The sequence below is a fragment of the Pristis pectinata genome, chromosome 40 (assembly GCF_009764475.1).
Source record: "Pristis pectinata isolate sPriPec2 chromosome 40, sPriPec2.1.pri, whole genome shotgun sequence".
In the NCBI taxonomy this organism is placed as follows: domain Eukaryota; kingdom Metazoa; phylum Chordata; class Chondrichthyes; order Rhinopristiformes; family Pristidae; genus Pristis; species Pristis pectinata.
The window spans coordinates 9,263,372-9,285,534 of record NC_067443.1 but is presented as its reverse complement, the minus strand read 5'-3'; the positions used below and the strand labels follow the sequence as shown (position 1 = coordinate 9,285,534).

Below are 22,163 nucleotides of genomic sequence, written 5' to 3'. Positions count from 1 at the left end.
AACCTTGGATTTCAGTCTTCATGTACCCTTTTAAGAATTACACCCTCTGGTTTCAATTGCATTTTCTCAGCATTGAATTTCACTGTCTATCTGCCCACCCCTCAGCCTGTCTGTACCTCTCTAAAATTATTCAATGAATGAGCAGCCCCAGCCTGTCAGGCAGAGCATTCATTTGATGGAATTCCTCAGACAGCCTTCTGGTCTCTGATACTCAACTATGGCAAATGTCTGTCAGCCTCTACCCTGTCAGTCCCTTTAAAAAATTGCATATTTTGACAAGATCACCTCATTCTTCGAAGGTCTGGCGCATATCGGCTTATTCTTTTCAGAGGATAAATCCCTTGCCTTGGACTTGGCTATGAATAATCTATTTCCCTCCATACTCCAGATGAAGTCTCACCAAAGCCATATACAATCTTGCAGGATTTTTGAACACCAATATGCTTTCAGTGAAGACAACCAGTCCATTTAACTGTTATATCATTAGGTGGTGATGAGATTGGAGGGGAAGAGACTTATTTTTTTCCATCAATGACTACCTGGAAGCTTCTGACGGACAAAGCATCTGTTTTGATGTCAGACAAAAACCAGAACAGACCGTTCACGATGCTCTCTGACATGGATTAATTTGCTATTGCACAGAAGATGGGCTTAAATACTGGCTGCCAGTTTCTCATGGGAACATGGATGAGCATCAGGAGAGGACTTCTAACCCTCTATCAACCAACTGTCTGGAAAGACCCGAACCACCTCTCTTACAATCTGGTCATTATTTTTTTTCAATGACCATAATATCTATTGCTTTAAAAACCTTTAATGTTAATGTCAACTTTAATTTGTAAAGTGTTTCATGGAGCAAAATATCTCAAAATACTTTAACAAAAGGTGTGTTGAGCCATATTGGGGCAAAGCTCAGAAGGTCAGTCAAAGAAGTGATTTTTCAGAAACAATGTTAGATGTGTGGGAATATATTGGGAATGAATTTGAGATGCAGCTTTTGGCTGTGGGATGCAGGAAATGCTCCAAAGGCCAGAAGAGGAGGGCTCAAAGAGGATACAGAAAGGAGCAAGGCAATGGAGACATTTTAAAATGTAAGAATATTTTAAAGTTGCAGCTTTCTCAGATGAAAACTACAGCAGTTCTGGGAGTGGGAATAAAGCAGCAGTGAGGCAGACAGGAGGTTGGAAGTTGATACAGAATTCATCGACAGTAAATTAAGTAGACAAGACGAGGGCAGTGTGGCAGGGAGCGAGAAAAGACTGTTATATTAAATTGTATTTATTTCAATGCAAGACACCCGACAGGTAAAGTGGATGAACTCAGGGCGTGGACAGCTATGTGGGACTGGGATATTATAGTCATTACAGAAATGTGGCCAAGAGGAGGGGCAGGACTGATGGCTTAATGTTCCAGGGTACGAATACAATAGGCAGGATAGAGGAGGTGATGTTGCATTTCTGATTGAGGAGAACATAGCAGTAGTCAGAGGGATCATCCAGTGAGGCTTTATGGGTAGAACTGAGAAATAAGAAGGGGATGATCACCTTGTTGGGATTGTACTCTTGGCCCCCTAATAGTCAATGGGAATTTGAGGAATCAATGTGCAGGGATATTGCAGGAAGTTGCAAGAGTAATAGGATTCTCATAGGAGATTTTAACTTCCCTAATGTAGAATGGGACTGCCAGAGTGCTGAGTGCTTTAGATGGGGTAGAATTTAAGTGTGTTCAGGAATGTTTCCTTGGGCAATATATTAGAGGACCCAATAAGGAGAGGGCAAAGCTCAACCTACTTTGGGGAAATGGGGCAGAATAAATGACTGAGATGTCAGTCAGGGAACACTTTGGGACTAGTGACCATAGTTCTATTAGTTTTAAATTAGTTATGGAAAGAGACAGATCTGGTCCACGAGTTAACGTTCTAAATTGGGGCAAGGTGTTTTGTGTATTGCTCTGGATTCCAGCATTTGCAGTCTCTTGTGTCTCCATCGTCTTTCTGGACTTCAGTAAGGTTCTGCATGGTAGGCTAGTTAGGTTTGGAAAGTTAGATTGCATAGAATCCAGGGAGAGCTAGCTAATTGGATACACAGATTGCATAGAATCCAGGGAGAGCTAGCTAATTGGATACACAATTGACTTGCTGGTAGGAAGCAGAGGGTTATTGTGGAAGATTGTTTATCGGACTTGAGACCCGTGTCTAGTGATGTGCCTCAGAGGTCGGTGCTTGGCCCATTGTTATTTGTCATCTATATCAATGATTTGAATGAGAATGTACAAGGCGTGGTTAGTAATTTTTCCAGATGACACTAAAATAGGTGATGTCGTAGACAGTGAAGGTAGTTATCAAGAATTACAACAGGATCTTAATCAGCAAGGTGAGTGGACTGAGGAATGACAAATGGAGTTTAATTTGGGTAAGTGCAAGCTGTTACATTTTGGGAAGACAAATCAGGGTTCGACTTCCATAGTGAAGGGTAGGGTCATAGGGAATGTTGTAGAATAGAGGGACCTTGGAGTACACATGGTTCGCTGAAAGTGGCGTCATTGGTTGACAGTGTGGTGGTGAAGGCTTTTGGCATGCTGGCCTTCATCAGTCAGGGCATTAAGTGTAGAAGTTGGGATGTTATGTTGCAGTGGCTGCATTTGGAATATTGTGTTCAGTTTTGGTCACCCTGCCAATGGAAAAGATGTCATTAAGCTGGAAAAAGTGCAGAAGATATTCACAAGGATATTGCCAGGACTCGAGGGGCTGATTTATAGAGAGGTTGAGTAGGCTGGGGCTTAATCCATTAGAGCATAGTAGAATGAGGGGTGATCTTGAGGTGTATAAAATCATGAGGAGCATTGATAGGGTGAAGGCACGTGGTCTTTTTTTCTGGGGTTTGAGAATCAAGAACTGGAGGGGCACAGGTTTAAGGTGAGGGGGAAGAGACTTGATTGGAACCTGAGGAGTAAGCTTTTCACCCCGATGGTAGTCTATATATGGCATAAACTACCAGAGGAAATGGTTGAGGCAAGTGCATAAACAGCATTTAAGAGGCTCTCGGACAGGTACATGGACGGAATGGTTTAAGGAATATGGGCCAAACACAGGCAAATGGGATTATCTTGGTTGGTGTGGATGAGTTGGGCTGAAGGGCCTGTTTCTGTGCTCTGTGACTATGCATTATTTCTTTAAACACTAACCATTGCCTGGTCACCATCATCCCCTTTAATGTAGGCTACCAATCAACCACAGCCAACTTCTCTTCTTTAAGTGTTAATTATTTTTATTTATCATTTTTATAAAATTAAGAATTAAGACATTGAACAATATTACTTTCAAACTCAATTTCAAATTCTATTACTTAATGGTCATTCTTCCCCAAAGTCTGATGACAAAATTATCAATCAACCCTGGAGAGACAAGGGACTGCAGCTGCTGGAATCTGGAGCAACAAACAATCTGCTGGAGGAACTCAGCAGGTCAAGCATCTGTGAGAGAGAATAAACAGTTGAATTTGGGGCTGAAATACTTACAAAATAACCTTTCCCTTGGGTTCTCGACACATTGATCTAGAAAAAATTCTTCTATACATTGCATGAATACTTCTTCCACCTTATTACAGCAACTTTGATTTGTCCAGTCTGTGTAGGTTAACATACCGTGATTACTGTTATACCTGTCAGATGCAACTCTAATTTCCTTATTTATGGCATGCCCAATGCTACCACTACTATTTGTTGACCTGTAACTAACTACTCCCAATGTTTTCTGCCCTTTCTAATTTCTTAGCTTGATGCAAGTTTATTCTAGTTCAACATTGGTCTGTTACGATCATATCTCACCACTGCACTGATCTCCTCCCTTATAACTAGTGCTACAACATAGAGTCATAGAGCACTACAACACAGAAACAGGCCCATCTAGTCCATGCTGACCTGATCTGCCTAGTCCCATCTATCTGGACCCAGACCATATCCCTCCAAACCCCTCCCATCCTGTACCTATCCAAACTTCTCTTAAATGTTACAAATTGAACCCGCATCTACCACTTCTGCTCGCAGCTCATTCCACACTCGCGCCACCCTCTGAGAGAAGAAGTTCCCCCTCAGATTCCCCTTGTGTATTTCGCCTTTCACCCTAAACCCTATGTCCTCTAGTTCTAGTCACACAGAACCTTAGGGGGAAAAAGCCTGCATACATTCACTCTATCTATACCCCTCAATTTTGTATATCTCTGTAAGATCTACCCTCATTCTCCTGCGCTCCAGGGAACAAATTCCTAATCTATTCAACCGTTCCCTGTGACTCAGGTTTTCAACTTCCTGCAATATCCTTGTAAATTTTCTCTGCACTCTTTCAGGCTTATTTATATCTTTCCCGCAGGTAGGTGACAAGAACTGCACATAATACTCCAAATTTGGCCTCTCCAATGTCTTGTACAACTTCAACATAACATCCCAACTCCTGTACTCAATGCCCTGATTTATGAAGGCCAAAGTGCCAAAAGCTCTCTTTACAACCCGATCTACCTGTGATGCCACCTTAAAGGAACTATAGATCTGTAATCCCAGGTTCCTTTGTTCTGCACACATCAGAGCCCTACCATTCCCTGTCTCATTCTGGTTTGTTCTCCCAAAATGAAACACCTCACACTTGTCTGCATTAAATTCCATCAGCCATTTTCAGCCTATTTTCCTAGCCCGTCAAGATCATGCTGCAAGCTTCGATAGCCGTCCTTGCTGTCATCTGCAAATTTGCTGATCCAGTTTACCACATCATCTAAATCATTAACGTAGATAACAACACCAATCCCTACGGCACACCACTGGTCACAGGCCTCTGGTCAGAGAGACAACCATCTACCACCATTCTCTGGCTACCTCCTCCTGCATGCCAAGCGACTTAACCTTATGGACCAGCCTCCGAAATGGGACTTTGTCAAAGCCCTTGCTAAAATCCATATAGATAACATCCACCGCCTTTTCCCTCAGCGACCTTCTTGGTAACCTCCTTGAAGAACTCTATAAGATTGGTTAAACATGACCGACCATGCACAAAGCCATGTTGACTATCCCTAATCAGGCCCTGTCTATCCAAATACTTGTACATCCTGTCCCTTAGAATACCTTCCAATAATCTACCCACAACTAACATCAAGCACACCAGTTTATAATTTTCTGGCTTATTCTTAGACATCACTATTCTATTTTGCCTGTCCTTCCTAAATGTTGACTACCCTTGAATATTTGGCTCCCAGCTTTGGTCATCCTAGCAATTAGATTATACAATTTTATTGTTCCAATCATTAATCTACTTTTCGTGAATATTCCAAGCGTTCAGATTCAATGCTTCTAATTTTATGACTTTAATATCTTTTCTACTTTGTCCTTGGCTGCTTGACTTTGTTTTTGTCATCTATTTGCTTTGCCGCCTACTTTTTCAACTCCCTGTCTTGCTTTGCTTCTCTTCTCCCCAAGATCGTCAGCAATAGTACCCCAAAAAAGACCATAAGGACCTTGAAGACCATCGCACAATTCATTAAGATTACAGTGGATCTTCTGTCTGAGCATAATTTTCCAGCATTATCCATATTGCCTTAGATAGATTTCTGAGAATTGTGAATCAATCTTGTTTTGAACAACTGAGCTTCCACAGTCCTCCAGGGTAGAGAATTCTAAACATCCACTGTGGAAATTTTTCCTCATCTCAGTCCTTAACAGTCTATTCCTTATTTGCAAATATGTTGCCTAGTCTCAGACTCCTCAGTCAGAGAAATCATTGTCTCTGCATCTAGTCTGAATAAAGAACTTTGTAAGATTTGATGAGATCTTCTCTTGTCCTTCTAAACCATAAAAAATACAGTCCCAGTATACTCAGTCTTTCCTCATACATCAAACCTGCCAACTTTGGACACAGTCCAGTGCATCTTTTCCACACTCTAATAGTAAGTATATCCTTTCCAAGCTGAGGGGTCAAAACTGTTTACTGTACTCCAGGTGCAGTCCCATTAAGGCTCTGTGCAATTGCAATACTCCTGTAGTCAAACATTCTTTTAATCTATTTGCCCTCCTGGTCACCTACTGCACCTGTGTATTGTCCTTCAGTGACTTATGCAGAAGCACATCTCGATCCATTTGAACGTGAGCACTACCTAATTTCTCACCATTTACCACATCTATTACATCCACCTCGCATTTGTTATACATTACATTCCATCTGCCACAACCTTGCCTGCTCTTTCAGTTTGTCCATTAACTCCTTGTAGTCTCATTACATCCTCCTCTGCACACAATCCGAACTCAGTTCAGTATCATCAGCAAACTTGGAAACGTGATTATTTTGCATTACAGAGTTATAAAGCACAGAAAATATGCCCTTCAGCCCAACTCGTCCATGCTGACCAAGTTGCCTTCCTGAATTACTCCCATTTGCTTGCATTTGGCCCATATCCCTCTAAACCTTTCCTATTCATGTACCTGTCCAAGTGTCTTAAATGTCATAATTGCAGCTTGTTCCATATACCCACTATCCTCTGTGTGGAAAAAGTTGCCTCTCAAGTTCCTTTTAAATCTTTCCCACTTCACTTTAAACCTATGCCCCACATGATCTTAAACCTCTTTATGGTCACCCCTCAGTCTCCTGCACTCTAGGGAAAAATGTCTCACCCTTTCCAGCCCCTCCTAACTGAAGCCCTCCAGTTCTGGTATTGTCCTTGTAAATCCTTTTTTGCACCCTATCCAGTTTAATGACATCCTTCTTATATAGCAGGATGACCAGAACTGTATGCAGTACTCTAAATGTGGCCTTACCAATGTTGATATAGATTGTGAACAGCTAGAGCACAAACATTTATCCCCGTTGTAACTCAGAAGTCGCATCCTTCCCATTTTTTGCTTTCTCGATCAAACTAATTTTCAATATTATTCCCAATTCCATGTTCTCCCAACCTTGTTAACCAATCTCTTGTACAGGACCTTATCAAAAGCCTTAATCTAAATACATCGTATCAACTGGACTACCCTTATCTACTAGCCACATGCTGAAGGAGCCCCAATGGATTAGTCCAATATAGTCCTTTAATGAAAACAGAAAATGTTGTGAACACTCAGCAGCTCATTCAGCATCTAATCCTTTCACAAATCCATATAGGCTCTGCTTAAGCCTGTCACTCTTTTGAGGTGGTTCTGTTATCTATTACTTTCTCTTCCTGCTTTGCTTGTCTTTCCTGAAGTTCCATTGAGGTGCCTATTATACTGCCGAGTGAAACCACCCCCCCCCCCCTTGCAGGGATATCCTACCCCACCCTGCTGCTGTGCAGCCAACTTGAATTGTGCAGTTCTCACCCACCCCAAAAATATTTCCAAAGCTTCAGTAATCTCAAACTTCTCTTCTCCAACTCTCCAGCTATGCATTCATCTGGTCCCTTCCTTGCCAGTCCTGATAAAGGGTCTTGGCCCAAAATGTCAACTGTTTATTTCCCTCCACAGATGTTGCAGGCAGACGATAAGGTGGAAGGTCGTAACGAGTTAGATTGTGAGGTCAAGCTGTCCGGCTCCTGCCCAATGGGGGGGCGGGGGGTCGCTGCTGCTTTACCGAGGCAGCGGGAAATCTGGACGGAGTCCGATGAGGGGAGGCCGATTTCCGTGACGTGCTGAGGGAGCGCCGCGCTGCGGGAGGGGCGGTGAGGAGGGAGCGCCGCGGTGACGCTCTAGTCTCGCGATTGGCGGACAACTCCCGTCATGCTGGGTGCGAGTGGGCGGGGCCTGCCGGCCCTGTAGTAAGGCGGACACTGATTGGCGAGAACTCCAACCAATAGGCTGCGCAGTGACGACCGATAGTCCGTTGTTGGAGACTCGTCGAGATGGTTCTGGAGAGCACGATGGTCTGGTGAGGGGGCCGGGGGTGAGGGGTGAGGGGTGAGGGGTGAGGGGTGAGGGGGCCGGGGGGGTGGAGAGCGGGGGGGGGAACCAGCGGCACTCGGGCTCCGCGCCCTGCGGCCCCACTGCCGCTCCCGGGCTCGGCCCGTGACTCAGCACCGAGGATCCGGGCCCGAGAGACGGCAACAGAGCGGGGACGGTGGCGTTGGCAACGGTAGCCTGGTCCCCCTCCCCCTTCCCCCGCCCCAGCCCCCAGCTTCCTCCCCTCCCCAGCACAGTCCGGTCGGTCCACCCACTTCCACCCCAAACCCTCCCTCCCCCTCCCTCCTCCCCCTCCCCCTCCCTCCTCCCCCTCCCCCTCCCTCCTCCCCCTCCCTCCTCTCTCCTTCCCCCCTCTCCCTACACCCCCCAGCCCCCATCACGGTCCTGGTCCACCCACTCCAACCCCTAAGCCTAGGCAGAAGACTGTGACCTGATCTGTGGCCCTCATGATTTTTATATACTTCTAGAACGTCACCTCTCAGCTTTCTCTACTCCCTGGACTGCAGCCTATCCAGCCTCTCTTCATAACTCAAACCCTCCAAACTGTTAACATCCTCATGAATCTTTTCTGCTCCCTCTCCAGTTTAATGACATCTTTCCTATAGCTGGACAACCAGAACTGCACACAATACTCCAAATATGGTCTCAGCAATGACATATACGTTTACAACATGACGTCCCAACTCCAATCCAGATGAAGGATCTCTGTCTGAAACATCGACTGTCCACTTTCCTCCATAGATGCTGCCTGACCTACTGAGTTCCTCCAGTATTTTGTGTGTTGTCCCAGCTCCTGTATTCAGTGCCCTGACTGATGAAGGGGATTGTGTCAAACACCTTCATTACCCTGTCTACCTGTGTTGCCACTTACAGGGAAGTATATACCACTAGGTCACTCCATCAAACAACTCTCTCCAGGGCCCTGCCATTTACTGTGCAAGTCCTGCCCTGGATTAACTTAACAAAATGCCATCCCTTGGCCCACTTTCCAAGTTCATTTAGATCCTGTTGTAATCTTAGGTAACCTTCTTCATTGTCCATTACACCACAAATTTTGCTGTCATCTGCAAACTTACTAACCACTATAACGACGTTGTCATCCGAATCATTGATAGAGATGACAAACAATATTGGACCCAGTACTGATCCCTGTGGCACACTGAATAACAATCCTCCACCAACACTTTTCACCAAGCCAGTTTTGTATCCAATTGGCTAGGTCACCCTGGATCCCATGTGATCCAACCTTCCAAACTAGCCTACTATGTGAGACTTTGTCAAAGGTCTTGCTAAAGTCCACATAGACACTACCGCCCTGCCCTCAGCAATATGCTTCAGAAAAAATCAATCAACTTTGTGAGATACGATTTTACAAGTGCAGAGCCATCCTCACTAATTGGTAATTGGTTTATTATTGTCACATGTATCGAGATACATTGAGAAGCTTTGTTTTGCACACTGTCCAGATACGTCATTTCCACATAAGTATATCGAGGTAGTACAAAAGGAAAAGCAATAACAAAATGCAGTATATAGTGTTACAGTTACGGAAAAAATGAAGTGCAGGTGGACAAATGAGGGGCAAGGGCCAAGACGAGATAGATTGAGAGATCGAGAGTTCATCTTTATTGTACAAGAGGTCCATTCAAGAGCGTTATAACAGCAGGATAAAAGCTGTCCTTGAGCCTGTTGGTGCGTGTTTTCAACCTTTTGTATCTTATGCCTGAAAACATGTACCACTATCCCTTTCCAAACATTGGTAGATCCTGTACCTCAGAATCCCGTCCAGTAACTTTCCCATCACTGATGTTAGGGTTAGGGTTGATCCTAGCTGACCATATCTGATGTACACCTTTTTCTGACCAGTGCCTCAATATCCGTCGTAAACCAGAATTCCCTAATCCTGCCAGCCTTGCCCTTCACTCTAACGGGAACATGATGTCCCTGAACACTCCCTGTTCTCACTTCTCATAGCCTCCCACTTGCCGGGCATCCCTTTACTTGCTAAGACTCTCTCAATCAACGTTTGCATGTTTCTGTTTAATGTCTTCAAAATTTGCCTTGCCACAATTTAGAATTTTAATTTGTGGACCAGTCCTATCTTATTCCATTACTATTATAAAACCAGTAGAATTAGCATCTGGCTCACCAGGTGATATTAGTAATTTTCACGCTGGGCCCTGCTTCCAGCACTCTCTGTTCCATTTCTGGGCCCCTGGATCCCGCGCTGTCATTAAACTCACCTGGTTCTATTGTCTGCCCTTCCTTTAAACTTACTGGGTTCACTGAAGTGTAAAAACAGGTCAATTAACAGATTGTTGAAGTATTAATAAAATAATACTTGCTAGTCTGGGAAATCTGCTAGTCCGGCACCACCAAGGCCCTGAATGTGCCGGAATAATTGGATTTTTCTGTATCAGTTACTTTCAGTACAGGCTGCATTCCAAAGTTCCTGGATACGCTGTACTGATTTTATGCATGATGCTACACTGGCGTTGAAATCTGGGCTTGTCTTTCTTTTTACCAGTCTGAGCTGCTGCAGACTCCCAAGGGTCTGATTGGCTGGTGGAAGCAATGGAATGAAGAGCCACAGGAGATGGGAGAGGCCTTAAATGAATATTTCTCATCTATATTTACTGTAGATAAGATCATTGAACTGAGGGTATTCAGGGAAGAAAATAGTGATGTCTTGAAACATATCCACATTACAAAAGAGGAGGTGTTGGCAGTCTTAAAGTGCATAAATAAATACCCAGAAACTGACCAAATGTGCGACGTTGTGGGAAGTCAGGGAAGAAAACACTGGGGCCCTGGCAGAGGCATCATCATTAGCCAGGGTGAGGTACCAGAAGACTGATCAGTGGCTAATATTGTGCATTTATTTAAGAAAGGCTGTAAGGACAAGCCAGGGAACTACAGGCCAGAGAGCCTAAAATCAGTGGTGGGAAAGTTATTGCAGGGGATTTTGAGAGATTGGATTTACCTGCATTTGGAAAGACGGGGACTGATTAGGGATTGTCAGCATGGTTTTGTACATGGGAAATCTTGTCTCTCAAATTTGATTGAGTTTTCTGAAGCGCTGATCAAGAGGGTTGATGAGGGCAGGGTGGTAGACATTGGTCTACGTGGACTTCAGCAAGGCCTTTGACAAGGTCCCACGTGATAGCCTAGCCCAGAAGGTTAGATCACATGGGATCCAGGGTGAGCTAGCCAATTGAATACAAAATTGGCTTGGTGGTAACAGTCAGAGGGTGGTGGTGGAGGGTTATTTTTCAGATTGGAGGCCTGTGACAAACAGTGTGTCATAGGGATCGCTGCTGGGTCCACTGTTGCTTGTCATCTGTATTAATGATTTGGATGAGAATGTAGATGGCACCAAAACTGGTGATAAAGTAGACAAATGCTGTGTAAGATTACAACAGGATTCACACCTACTGGGAAAATGGGCCAAGGAATGGCAGATGGAATTTAAGTTGGACAAGTGCGAAGTGTTGCATTTTGGGAAGTTAAACCTGGGCGGGATGTACACAGTGAACGGTAGAGTCCTGGATGGTGTTGCAGAACAGAGGTTCCCTGAAAGTGGCAACACAGGATGATGAAAAAGGCATATGACATGCTTCCCTTCATCCGTCAGGGCACTGAGTACAAGATGTTGGTGAGACCACACTTGGAGTATTGTGCTTAGTTCTGGTTGTCTAGCTATAGGAAGGATGTCATTAAGCTGGAAAGGGTGCAGAAAAGATTGGAATTGGTTTACTACTGTCACGTTCCTAGGTACAGTGAAAAGCTTGTCTTGCATACTGTTCATACAGATCAATTCATTACACAGTGTATTGAGGTAGTACAAGGTAAAACAATAACAGAATGCAGAGTAAAGTGTCACAGCTACGGAGAAAGTGCAGTGCAGATAGATAGTACGGTGTAAGGTTATAATGAGGTAGATTGTGAGGTCAAGAGTCTGTCTTATCGTACTAGGGTACCATTCTTACAACAGAGGGGTAGAAGCTGTCCTTGAGCCTGATGGTACGTGCTTTTGTATCTTCTGCCCAATGGGAGAGGGGAGAAGAGAGATTGTCCAGGATGGGTGGGGTCTTTGATTATGCTGGCTGCTTTACTGAGGCAGCAAGAATTATAGACAGAGTCCATGGAGGGCAGGTTGGTTTCTGTGATGTGCTGAGCTGTGTCCACAGCTCTCTGCAGTTTCTTGTGGTCACAGACAGAGCAGTTGCCAGATCAAGCCATGATGCATCTATGGTGCATCGATTAAAGGTTGGTAGGGATTGATGGGGACATGCCAAGTTTACAAGGATGTTACTGGGACCAGAGGACTTGGCTGGATTGGTTGAGACTTTGTTTCCTGGAGCATAGGAGGCAGAGGGTGACCTTGTAGAGGTTTATAAAATCATGATGGCCATAGATAGGGTGAATGGTCACTGTCTTTTCCCCAAGGTAGGGAGTCTAAAACTAGAGGGCATAGGTTTAAGGTGAGAGAGGAAAGATTTAAAGGAGACCAGAAGGTAATGTGTATATGGAATGGGCTGCTGGTGGAAGTGATAGAGGCGGGTACAATTACAATGTTTAAAAGACATTTGGACAGGTACGTGGAGAGGAGAGGTTTAGAGGGATACGGGCCAAATGCAGGCAAATCAAGCTGGGTGTGGTAGATACCTTGGTAGTTATGGATGAGTTGAGCCAAAGGCCCTGTTTCCCATGCTGGCTAACTCTGTCTCTGAGGGCTTGAAACTGGAGGCAATGCTGGATGGTCATTTTCACCTTGAGAAGCGGGGTCAGATGTATATAAAACTTTTCCCTAATATGAACAAGGGGTATAATCTTAAATTAGTCTAGCCTCTTGGTGCAAAATCAGGATGTGACATTTCACATGGGGTTTTGAAATATGGACGTCTGCCTTTGCTAACTGGGAGTGGAGAGTGGGCTTCAATGCAAATTGAGATGGTTCTCGGGATTAGGGATCGGGAGGAAAAGTGGACTGGTGAAATTCAGTTAAAGGTAGTCCATGATCTGAAAGAGTGGTGAAGTGGAACATAGAACAGGACAGTACAGGAACAGGCCCTTCAGTTCACCATCTCTGTGCCGACCATGATGCCGATCCAAACGCATCCCTTCTGCCTGCACGTGGTCCATATCCCTCCACTCCCTGCCTGTTCATGTGTCTGTGTAAATGCCTCTCAAATGTTGCTATGGCTTCTGCTTCCACCACCTCCCCTGGCAGCATGTTCCAGGTGCCGACCACACCCTGTTTTAAAAAAAGCAATTTGTTGTAAATCTTTAAGCATTCCCCTTATCACCTTTTGACATCTAGTATTTGATATTTCCATCAGGAAAGAGACTGACTATCTATGCCTCTTATAATTTTATACACTTCGATCAGGTCACCCTTCAGCCTCCGATACTCCAGGAAAAAAAAATCCAGTTTTGTCCAACCTCTCCTATAGCTAATACTCTCTAATTCAGGTAACATCCCGGTGAACCTCTTCTGCACCCTCTCCAAAGCCTCCACGTCCTTCCTGTAATGCGCTGACCACCACTGTACATAATACTCCAAATACTCCACACACTATGTTTTAGGAATAGATTATTCCCTTCCGCCGTCAGGTTTCTGAACGGTCCATGAACACTACCTCTTTATTCCTCTTTTGCACTATTTATTTTCATAACTTGTAATAATTTTTATGTCTTGCACTGTACTGCTGCCACAAAACAACAAATTTCATGACACATGTCAGTGATAATAAACCTGATTCTGATATGGCCTGACCAAAGTTTTATGCCAGCTGCAATGTGATTTCCTGACTTGTATACTCAAATGCCTAGGGTAAATGAAGGCAAGCATGCCGTATGCCTTCTTTATCACCCTATCTACTTGTGTTGCCACTTTCAGGGAACCATGGACTTGTACGCCAAGATCCTCTGTCATCAAGGGTTTGGCTATCTACCATATACAAGAAGTTGTAAGGGAGTGGAAATGGAACACAATATTAATCGGACTGAGAATGCTTGGATATCTGTGGGTTAGAGAGATGCACTGACTGTTGTGGGTAGATGACCTTCCCTCCTAGCTTGACAGGCAGTATAAGCCTCTGCTCGATTCTGACATCTATTTCTTCTACAGTGTTGACAACAGTGAATACATGAGGAATGGAGACTTCCTGCCAACCAGGCTGCAAGCACAGCAGGATGCCGTCAACATCGTGTGCCATTCCAAAACACGAAGCAATCCTGAGAACAACGTGGGGCTCATCACGCTTGCCAAGTAAGTGATGCTTCCTCACCCTCACTTCATCCTTAAACTTATCCACCTCTCGTTAAAAGCTTTCTTGGACTGAGCTTTGGCCATGTCCTAAAATCTCCTGATGTGGCAGTGTCAGATGTTATTTCACTAAAATGCCATCAGATATCTCACTGCTTCATCTTCATTGGTGCTCCAAATGGAAGAAGCTTTTGTGGGACTGATGTAGCCAATGTTTATAGGTGGGGCTGGATGAGAAGAATATGGCTACAGGAACAGTGTCCACAAGAAACACCTCGATGAGATGAGGTGCCGGAGGACTGGAGGATAGCTAATGTTGTTCAAGAAAGGCTCTAAAAATAAGCCAGGAAATTATAGGCCAGTCGTGGGTAAATCATTGGAAGGCATTCTGAGGGACAGGATATATAGGTATTTGGATAGACAGGGCCTGATTAGAGATAGTCAACATGGCTTTGTGCATGGTAGGTCATATCTAACCAATCTTATAGAGTTTTTTGAGGAGGTTACCAAGAAGGTTGATGAGGGAAAGGGCAGTGGACGTTGTCTGCATGGACCTCAGCAAGGCCTTTGTCAAAGTCCCTCATGGGACACTGGTCCAGAAGGTTAAGTTGTTTGGCATTCAGGATGAGGTAGTCAGTTGGATTCAACATTGGTTTAGTGGGAGAAAGCAGAGAGTGGTAGTAGTCTCCCTGACTGGAGGCCTGTAACTAGTGGTGTGCCACAGGGATAGGTGTTGGGTCTGTTGTTGTTTATCATCTCTATTAATGATTTAGATGATAATGTGGTAAACTGGATCAGCAGATTTGCAGATAACACCAAGATTGGGGGCGTAGTGGACAGCGAGGAGGGCTATCAGTTTGCAGTGTGATCTTGACCAGCTTGGAAAATGGGCTGAAAAATGGCTGATGGAATTTAATTGGGACAAGTGTGAGGTGATGAAATTTGGAAGAACAAACCAGGGTAGGACTTGCACAGTGAATGGTAGGGGTGTGGGGTGGAACAGAGGGACCTGGGAATACAGGTAGATAGGGTTGTGAAGAGAGCTTTTGACACATAGGCCTTCATGAGTCAGGGCATTGAGTACAGGAGTTGAGGTGTTATGTTGAAGTTGTACGAGACGTTGGTGAGGCCGAATTTGAAGTATTGTGTGCAGTCTGGTCACCTACCTACAGGAAAGATATCAATAAGCTAGAAAGAGTGCAGAGAAAATTTACAGGGATGTTGCTGGGACTTAAGGACCTGAGTTATAGGGAAAGGTTTAATAGTTTGTTACGTACCAGCAACAAAAGAAACACACCGAGTCATGTATGTGTTAGAAACTATTTTATTAATAACTACGTAAAATAATAATAAGAAAAGTAAAAATGTGAGTTATTAAACATTAACCCCAAAACTAAACTCAAAGTGTGTGTGTGGCAAATTCCCAAACTCCAAGTCCAGGAATAGTTCTCAAAGTTCAGTTCAGCAAGTCATCAGGTGAAACGTGAGCAAAGGCTTTTGCAAAACCACCGTTGACTGAAGAGAAAATTGTAGAGAGAGGATAGAGAGAAATTATGAAATCCAAATGTTCCATATGACACCTCAGTCACTGATGATCTCCAACTGCTTTGTTTCGAAGTGTCTGCCACCCCGAATGGCATTCGAGACGTGGCCGTCCACAGAAATACCTGTTTCCTTCTACAGGTTAACAACAAAGTAGACTCCACTGGATTACTCCAAAAATCCATACGTGGATGGTGGTGACAGACACAGTTATTGTTTTTCATCCATCAGTACAGAGACCAGCAGGCAGTGTCTCTCTCTCTCTCTCTCTCTCTCTCTCTCTCTCCCCCCCCTCTCTCTCTTTTCTGACTTTCCCTGACTGACTGAGCACCAAATGTCAGCACGTTGTCGCCTTCTGTTGTCGTAATGACGCCGCACACGCACATACACTACTGTACTATGTCTTAAAGGGACATTCACCAAATAGCAACCTAATCCATAACAAGGTTAGGACTTTATTACCTGGAGCTCAGGAGAATGAGGGGAGATCTTATAGAGGTATACAAAATTATGAGGGGTATAGATAAGGTGAATGCATGCAGGCTTTTACCCCTAAGGTTGGGTGAGACTAGAACTATTAGGTTTTGGTTGAAAGGTGAAATATTTAAGGGGAATCTGAGGGGAACCTTCTTCACTCAGAGTGTGGAATGAGCTGCCAGCGGGTTCAATTGTGACAATTAAGAGAAGTTTGGATAGGTCCATGGATGGGAGGGGCTTGGACGGATATGGTCTGAGTGCAGGTAAGTGGGGCTAGGCAGAAGATCAGGTCGGCATGGACTAGATGGGCTGAAGGGCCTGTTTCTGTGCTGTAGTACTCTCTGACTCTAAAGGTTGCTGGGAAATGCTGCTGGGGTGAACGTGGGCACCCAGATTACACGTGCGACAAGCACGTTTTCCCTGTTGGGAAAATCAAATTCGACATCATTAAATCCAGCAACAAATCAGATGGAAAATCACAAAACAAGACAGAAAACTGGCAGCAGTTTCCAAAATGAGCCTCAGGCATAATCTGTTTCAGAAACCCAGCGTGCTGCTTTAATGCTGTGGCTCTAATCGGTAGACGTTACAACTGAGTGGCAGTGTGTTTTATTTTCTCTCTGCTACTTGTGAGCCCAAGTCAAGAGTGTTGAGTTATTCTTCCACAGCAGCTGAATCCAAACTTGGTCTCAAGGCCTATCAACCCTGAAGTCTAAAACTGTGATCACTCCATATATGCCCTTGTGCACCCAGTGCTTCAGCCCATCACGGGCAAATTTACCTCCATCTACAAGCTTGCAGATGATACCACCGTTGTAGGCCATATCTCAAACCGCGATGAGTAGGAGTACAAGAAGGAGATGGAGAGCTTAGTGGAATGGTGTCATGACAACAACCTTTCCCTCAATGTCAACAAAACAAATGAGCTGGTCATTGACATCAGAAAAGGGGGCAGTGTACATGCACCTGTCTACATCAATGATGCTGAGGTCGAGCGGGTTGAGAGCTTCAAGTTCCTGGGAGTGAACGTCACCAACAGCCTGTCCTGCTCAAATCACATAGAAGCCACGGCCAAGAAAGCTCACCAGTGCCTCTACTTCCTCAGGAGGCTAAAGAAATTTGGTTTGTCCCCGTTCACTCTCACCAACTTTTACTGATGCACCATAGAAAGCATCCTATCTGGATGTATCACGGCTTGGTACGGTAACTGCTCTGCCCAGGACCGCAAGAAACTGCAGAGAGTTGTGGACACAGCCCAGCGCATCACGGACACCAGCCTCCCCTCCTTGGACTCTGTCTTTACCTCTCGTTGTCTTGGTGTAGCAGCCAGCATAATCAAAGACCCCACCCACCTGGGACATTCTCTCTTCTCTTCCAATGGGTAGAAGATACAGGAGCCTGAGGGCACATACTACCAGACTTAAGGACAGCTTCTACCCCACTGTGATAAGACTATCGAACGGTTCCCTTATACAGTGAGATGGACTATGACCTCACGATCTTCCTGACCTTGCACCCTATTGCACTGCACTTTCTCTGTGGCTGTGACACTTTACTCTCTACTGTTAATTGTTTTTACCTGTACCACATCAATGCACTCTGCACTAACTCTGTATGATCGGTTTGTAAGACAAGCTTTTCACTGTACCTCGGTACAAGTGACAATAATGAACCAATACCTTCAATCCACCTTTGCTATTCAGCAGACTGGGTGCTGTTCCATTGGGCAATACACAGCTGAGAGTGCACATTGCCTTTTTCAGCTGTGACCATTCCCTCGGATGGTATTGTCCTGGGTTAAAGGTTCCAGCTGTGATTATTTTGTCATGTAATTGGTTTGAGCTGGGCTGGATATTATTTGTTCAGTGGCACAGACCCAACCCCCATCACAGCCCTGTTGAACAAAAGAACATGAAGTAGGAGGAGTATTTGACTCATGGCTGCTCCACCATTTAAGAAGATCGTGGCACATCTTAGCACCAGTTTCCTGAGTAACCCATATACCCCTTCATTCCTTAATATCTCCAAATCTGTTGATCTGTCTCAAATGAATGCAGCAACTGAACATCCAAATCAATAAAGAATTTCTAAGATACGCTGCCTTAAAGGTGAAAAAAATTACTTTGATACTTTAATCCTTCTCTGTTATTATTTTTGAAGTGCCCCATTACCACATCATTTCCAGAATTTTTAATGCTACTGGCATCATCCTAAGTGGTCTATAACTCTGATGCCTCCCCCCACTTTATTTAAATAGTGGCTTTATTTATTCTTTCCAAGCTGTGGGAACTATTTTGGAAAACAGCAACTACCTTCAAAACTATAGGATGCAGGTTCATCAGGTTCTGGGGATTTATCAGCTTTCGGTCCCATTAATTTCTCTTTTCCCGCACCTGTTGCTTGCTGCTCTTTTCACTGGCCCTTTGCTCCCTGCAATCTCACACCCTCCCCCCAACCTTCCACTACATCTCACTGTCACTTTGTCGTGCCTGGCATTTAACCTCTCCCATCATTGGTCCATTGCTCCATGGACTTTGTTCTCCCATCGATAGCTCCATGTGTGACTTTGTCCTGTTTTCTACTTGCCACCTGTTCGTCCTCCTACCCTTTGGTTCAAAGTCAGTTGTATACCAGGCGGTGTTGTGGTGTTCTGTTTAACAGCTGTCTCTCTTGGTCCACTTGCAGTAACTGTGAGGTTCTCACGACTTTGACCCCTGACACGGGTCGGATTCTCTCCAAGCTTCATGCCGTCCAGCCCACTGGGAAAATCAGCTTCTGCACTGGCATCCGAGTTGCCCACGTAAGTGAACCCTCTGTGGGGAACAAACTCACAGCCTTTTCAAGTCTGGAATTCTCAAAGCACCCAGCCTATGGAGTGTATTCAAACTGTGCTCACTCTTGTTTAGGAAACACATCTTTCAAACTCCTACAGACAGCTGTGGGGTAATGAGCAGGTCATTGTTTTCATGTGATGTCAGGAGACGAGAAACAAAGGATCTAAATCCTTGCTTTCTCCCACCACTCCAAGCCTGTTACACCATTCAGCTTGATCATGGCAGCAGCATCTTCTTTCCATCGTTGCCTTGGTTCCAGATCCATTTTACCCCAAAATGACTAAACTCTGTCCCAGTTTTGATATTCCCAGTTGACTCAAGGTGTCAACACGTAGAGAAAATTCTAGATTTCCCACACCTTTTGTATGAGGAGCTGCTCCCACCCCTACACAGCCTAGCTATGACTCAAAGGTCTTACTCCCTTGTTTTGGCTTCCCCACCTTGTCCTCATCTCCCATCGGAGGAAATAGATTCACTCTACCCTGTCCAGCTTGGATCTGATCTGAAGTTGCCCTACTCATACCTTCATTTTAATAGTTGTATTGGAGCATGGAGGGCAAGGGTTAAAGAGGCTGTACTCTCTACATTTGGCTTGACCCACTCAGTCTGAATACACACACACACACACACACCCCTACACCTGTCGGGGAACTACCACGCTCCCCACTGCCCCAACGTCAGTCTGCTGTTGGGTGTGCACCCCATGCTCATAAGAACACCAAGACTTGGACCATTTGTTCTGTATTAGATGTTGTCACTGGATTCTCTGAAGTGGAGAATGTGCTCAAAGTTTATGCTGGTATCAAAACTGGTAGGTTACAGTATGGGACAGGCTCAGAGAATAGAGAAGGTATGTTCTGATATGTTTCCACTTGTGGGTTAAGCCAGAACAAACAATCATCAAGAGACAATAATCACTGATAAGTTCAATTAGGAATGTGGGAGAAAAAGTCAAATAGAGGTTGGAAATGCACAGTATAGGGAGGGATTGTTTTCCCTGGAGCAAAAGAGGCTGAGGGGTGACCTGATGGAAGTATATAAAATTGAGAGGCATAGATAGGAAAGATAACCAGAATCTTTTCCCATCATATGGGTATCAAAATCAAGAGGGCATAAATTTATGGTGAGGAAAAGGAGGTTTAGAGGATCCAAGGGGAAAGTTTTTATATGCAGAAAGTGGTTGATGTCTGGACCATGCTGCTGGTGGAATTGGGTACAGTCACTATGGTTAAGACATTTCAACAGCCACTTGAATAGGCAAGGCTAGAAGGATATGGACCTAATGCAGTCAGATGGGATTAGTGTAGATGGCCAGGAATGTCAGTAGGGCCAGTTTCTATTCTATATGACTATGACCACAAAATTCTTTCACCAGAATGTTGAGAGCATGGAACTTGCTCTCACGCCAAAAGGGGAGATGTCTTTAAGGGGAAGGTTATCCAGCTTCTGCGTAAAGAATCTCTGCTGAATGACTCTGCATTCACTGGGAGTGAGTTCTGTGCTCTCAGCTCTCTCACAAAAGGAGCCAGAACAAACCTTCCCACCTTCCTGAGTGAATTTATTAGTAATTATCATCTATTGAATGGGAGAAATGAATAGGATGGGCAGATGTCGTGGTGAGAGGAGGCTTGTGTGGTGCACAAGGGAGCATGGAGTAGAGGGGCTGAATGGTTTATATCTGTGCTGTAATTCTGTGTAAACTCTTTTCCAGTTAGCTCTTAAACATCGTCAAGGGAAGAACCACAAAACACGGATAATTGTATTTGTCGGAAGCCCAGTAGAAGACAATGAAAAGGATGTGAGTGACCACAGGCTTGTTTCTGCTACTCTATCCGCGCACATCCCCTTCCCCACCAACCTATGTCTTCATTCCTTTGAGTTTGTCTCTTCCCAATCTTGCCCCTCATTAACTATTTCGGTAATGTGCTAGAATGGGGTAGGTGTGATTTGTTACTGATCCTGATACTTACACTGAATCCTATTGATTCTGTTGCTCTTTATATACTTGTGAGCTTTTTAGCAAGCTGTGGGCTGTCAGCCTTTGCTAAACGGAGAGCACTCCAATCTCTGAGTCAGAAGTAAGGTGAGCAGGATGGTTGTCCCTAATATTCCCCTTCTGACACAATTGATGCTGGATTGTCCAGACTTTCAGTTGTGTTTCAGACTCCGCACCCTAACCAAGTGACGAGAGAACTTGCAAAGTGATACCAAGCTTCTCTTTGAGGCAGGTAACCCCTGCACTGCCTCCTGCCCCATAGCCTAGTGATTTCTTCCTTATGTGAACAGCCCACATTGATGACCTGTATAGCACTGATCAAGTTGACACTAAATTAGACAGTGAAAGGCAGCCAAGTGCTGATGGCTGGCTACTGCATGGGACGGGAATGAGATGGGTGTGGGAAGATGAACACAATGTTCGTTGACAAGTTTTGCCCCTGCTGCTGTGGCTGCAGTCTGTGTAACATTCACCCGCCAAGGCTGTGCATTTGTCTGTTGTGGTTTGCTCCTTGCAGTTGATCAAATTGGCCAAGAGACTGAAGAAGGAAAAAGTGAATGTGGATATCGTGAACTTTGGAGAGGAGGTTAGTCATGGGATCTGACAACAAGAGGTGGAAAAGTTGAGTGAGGAGGGGTTGGGTCATGGGGAATGGGAGAGGAGTTTAGAAACTGAGGGAATTGTGTGACCCAAGGGAAGCCAACAGAGAAGCAGAGAGTTTGTATATTCCTGGGCGGTGGAATGTAAAGTCCGTTTGAATGTTTTAAAGACTTATTCAGACTTGACAGGATTCTGGTCTCTTGTTGGATACCCAAAATTCAGGATAATAGCAGGTTATTTGGGGAGAAGAGAGTGGAATGCCAATCATTTCTGTACTAACTGACAACAACTAGTAATTATATCCATGGGGTAATAGTGGCGGCGAGGGCAAAGGAGCAGTGGGAAACTTCATTAACCAAGCTGCCCTGCTCCTTTCCCAACTTTCCTGCAGATCCAATGACGTAGGACCACTTGGTGTCGGAAGGCAGCTCCAATTCCTGAGTAGCTTTCCTTATCTCTTGAAAGAAAATAAGGAAAATTGGTGTCTGGGGAGGCAGGTGACGGCAGTTGAAGTCTGAGAAGGGAGGTATATTCCCAAGAT

The 22,163-nt window shown here is 44.6% G+C and overlaps 1 protein-coding gene across 1 annotated transcript in view; it reads left to right on the top strand.

Annotated features, from left to right (window-relative positions):
- LOC127587424 (phosphatidylinositol 4-phosphate 5-kinase type-1 gamma-like) overlaps positions 1-22,163 on the top strand; it is a 99,823-nt gene that overhangs the window by 71,159 nt on the left and 6,501 nt on the right. Inside the window, exons 17-21 of the mRNA XM_052045721.1 lie at positions 7,845-7,870; positions 14,036-14,176; positions 18,878-18,992; positions 20,738-20,824; positions 21,540-21,608. Of these exons, the coding sequence (XP_051901681.1) occupies positions 7,845-7,870; positions 14,036-14,176; positions 18,878-18,992; positions 20,738-20,824; positions 21,540-21,608 (438 nt within the window). The remainder of the gene's footprint in view (positions 1-7,844; positions 7,871-14,035; positions 14,177-18,877; positions 18,993-20,737; positions 20,825-21,539; positions 21,609-22,163) is intronic.